General features: G+C 46.0%; 1 protein-coding gene across 1 annotated transcript in view; it reads right to left on the bottom strand.

Annotated features, from left to right (window-relative positions):
• The window catches only part of lonrf1l (LON peptidase N-terminal domain and ring finger 1, like), a 9,921-nt gene extending 8,673 nt beyond the window's left edge, over positions 1-1,248 (bottom strand). The window contains exon 1 of the mRNA XM_024289922.2: positions 489-1,248. Within this exon, the coding sequence (XP_024145690.1) occupies positions 489-1,077 (589 nt within the window). The 5' untranslated portion in view covers positions 1,078-1,248. The remainder of the gene's footprint in view (positions 1-488) is intronic.
• Between the last annotated feature and the right edge of the window lie 328 nt (positions 1,249-1,576).

Below are 1,576 nucleotides of genomic sequence, written 5' to 3'. Positions count from 1 at the left end.
CATTTCTCCCTCTGCGGATTGTTATTGAAAACGCCCATTTGCTGCCTAGCTAGGTGCAAGTACTGACCAAAAACCGGTTTCCCACCCCACGAATGTGCGTTTCTACCAGAGAATAAACAATATTTATGAAAGCATGGTTCGTAACAGCTGACACAATTACAAAATAAAAATGCCCTTCCCCCATTTTAAGTTACAAAACCTGCCCCAAAGTGTCACGACCTGCCTTATGCAACTTTCCCTAACGGCGCATGCGCAGTCCCTCCACTTTCATAAGCAAGGCCCTGACATCTCCCCAAACTCCCAGGAGCCCCGGGACCACCTCAGCGTTTATAGTTAAAAAAAATATAGGTCAACAAATGTCACCAACATATTCATTCTGAACTTTTAGAGCCCAGCAAGTTTTTACATTCCATTAGAATTGCTTAAATGCCGATAAAGAAAGTGCACTCGCACTGAGTCTTGGGACCGACCTTAGTTATGAGACTCACCTGACCGGAGCACATCCGTCGCGTGTGAAACGGCTTCTCTGAAGCGTTTTCTTTTACACATGGCGTCCACTTCACTTAATGTTTTCAACTTCTTCAGCTCCTCTGGGAAACATTTCTCTACAAGTCCGCACAGAGTTACATTCACTTTCTCCTTGCCGCTGACGGCTTCACAGCACAGTTTGCATTTGGAAAGCAACCGCCGGTGTAAACATCTTTTACAGTACGAGTGTCCGCACGCAATGGTCACGGGTTCCCCCAAAAAGCCCCGACAGCTGGGACACTCCAGCAACGCCTCCCCTCCGTCCTCGCTCCGGCCTGCAGGTCCCTCTCGTTCGGCCGTTTTCTTCTTGAAATTGCGGAGAATACAGTCCACGAAAGTGCTGAGCTGCTCGGGTCGCACGGGGCCGTACCGCACGGCCGCGGAGAACCAGTCAATGGCTTCCTTCAGACAGTCTCTCGACGCCAGAGCGTTTCCTTTCTCCAGTATGAGCTCATGGTGGTCCTCCTCTCCTCCGGAGACCGGGTCCGCGCCGATGAAGAAGCTCCGTCTTTCCTCCGGTGCCTCCGCCACTTGTGGTTGTAGCGACATTTTAGCATGTACGTGTCCGTGAATGCTATGAACACGCAGCTTTTCGTCTAACTGCGTGTTTATACATGGCGATAGCTGCCGCGGTCTTTGTCAAATTACAGAACTGTTCTTCTCACAGATACCCTGATTGTTACATAAAAAAAGGAAAAAAAATCTGCGTCATGTGAACATCAGACTGAGCCCTGATTGGTCAATATGTCTCAGTTACAAAACATGTGCTGTAAAGTTTCATAACTACGACAGGGGCGCATTAAAGTGCGTTAGATGTGGACGCTGTCGTAAACATCGACTGCAACGATATACCATCATGTTTATTATGGGATGGTATTAGTAAAGAAATGCACATAATTACATATTACATCAGTCAATACATTAAAGAAAATAAGAGAGTAATCAATTCGACCACAAAGTAGTGAAAACACATTTACCTCTACACAAGAAAAGAAAGAAAGGAAAAGTAAATGCGATTTCAGAATTATTAAAATAATTAAATCAAACA

Source organism: Oryzias melastigma, linkage group LG1 (assembly GCF_002922805.2).
Source record: "Oryzias melastigma strain HK-1 linkage group LG1, ASM292280v2, whole genome shotgun sequence".
NCBI lineage: Eukaryota > Metazoa > Chordata > Actinopteri > Beloniformes > Adrianichthyidae > Oryzias > Oryzias melastigma.
Note: the sequence above shows the minus strand (reverse complement) of the source record. Positions and strands in the feature narration are given on the sequence as shown.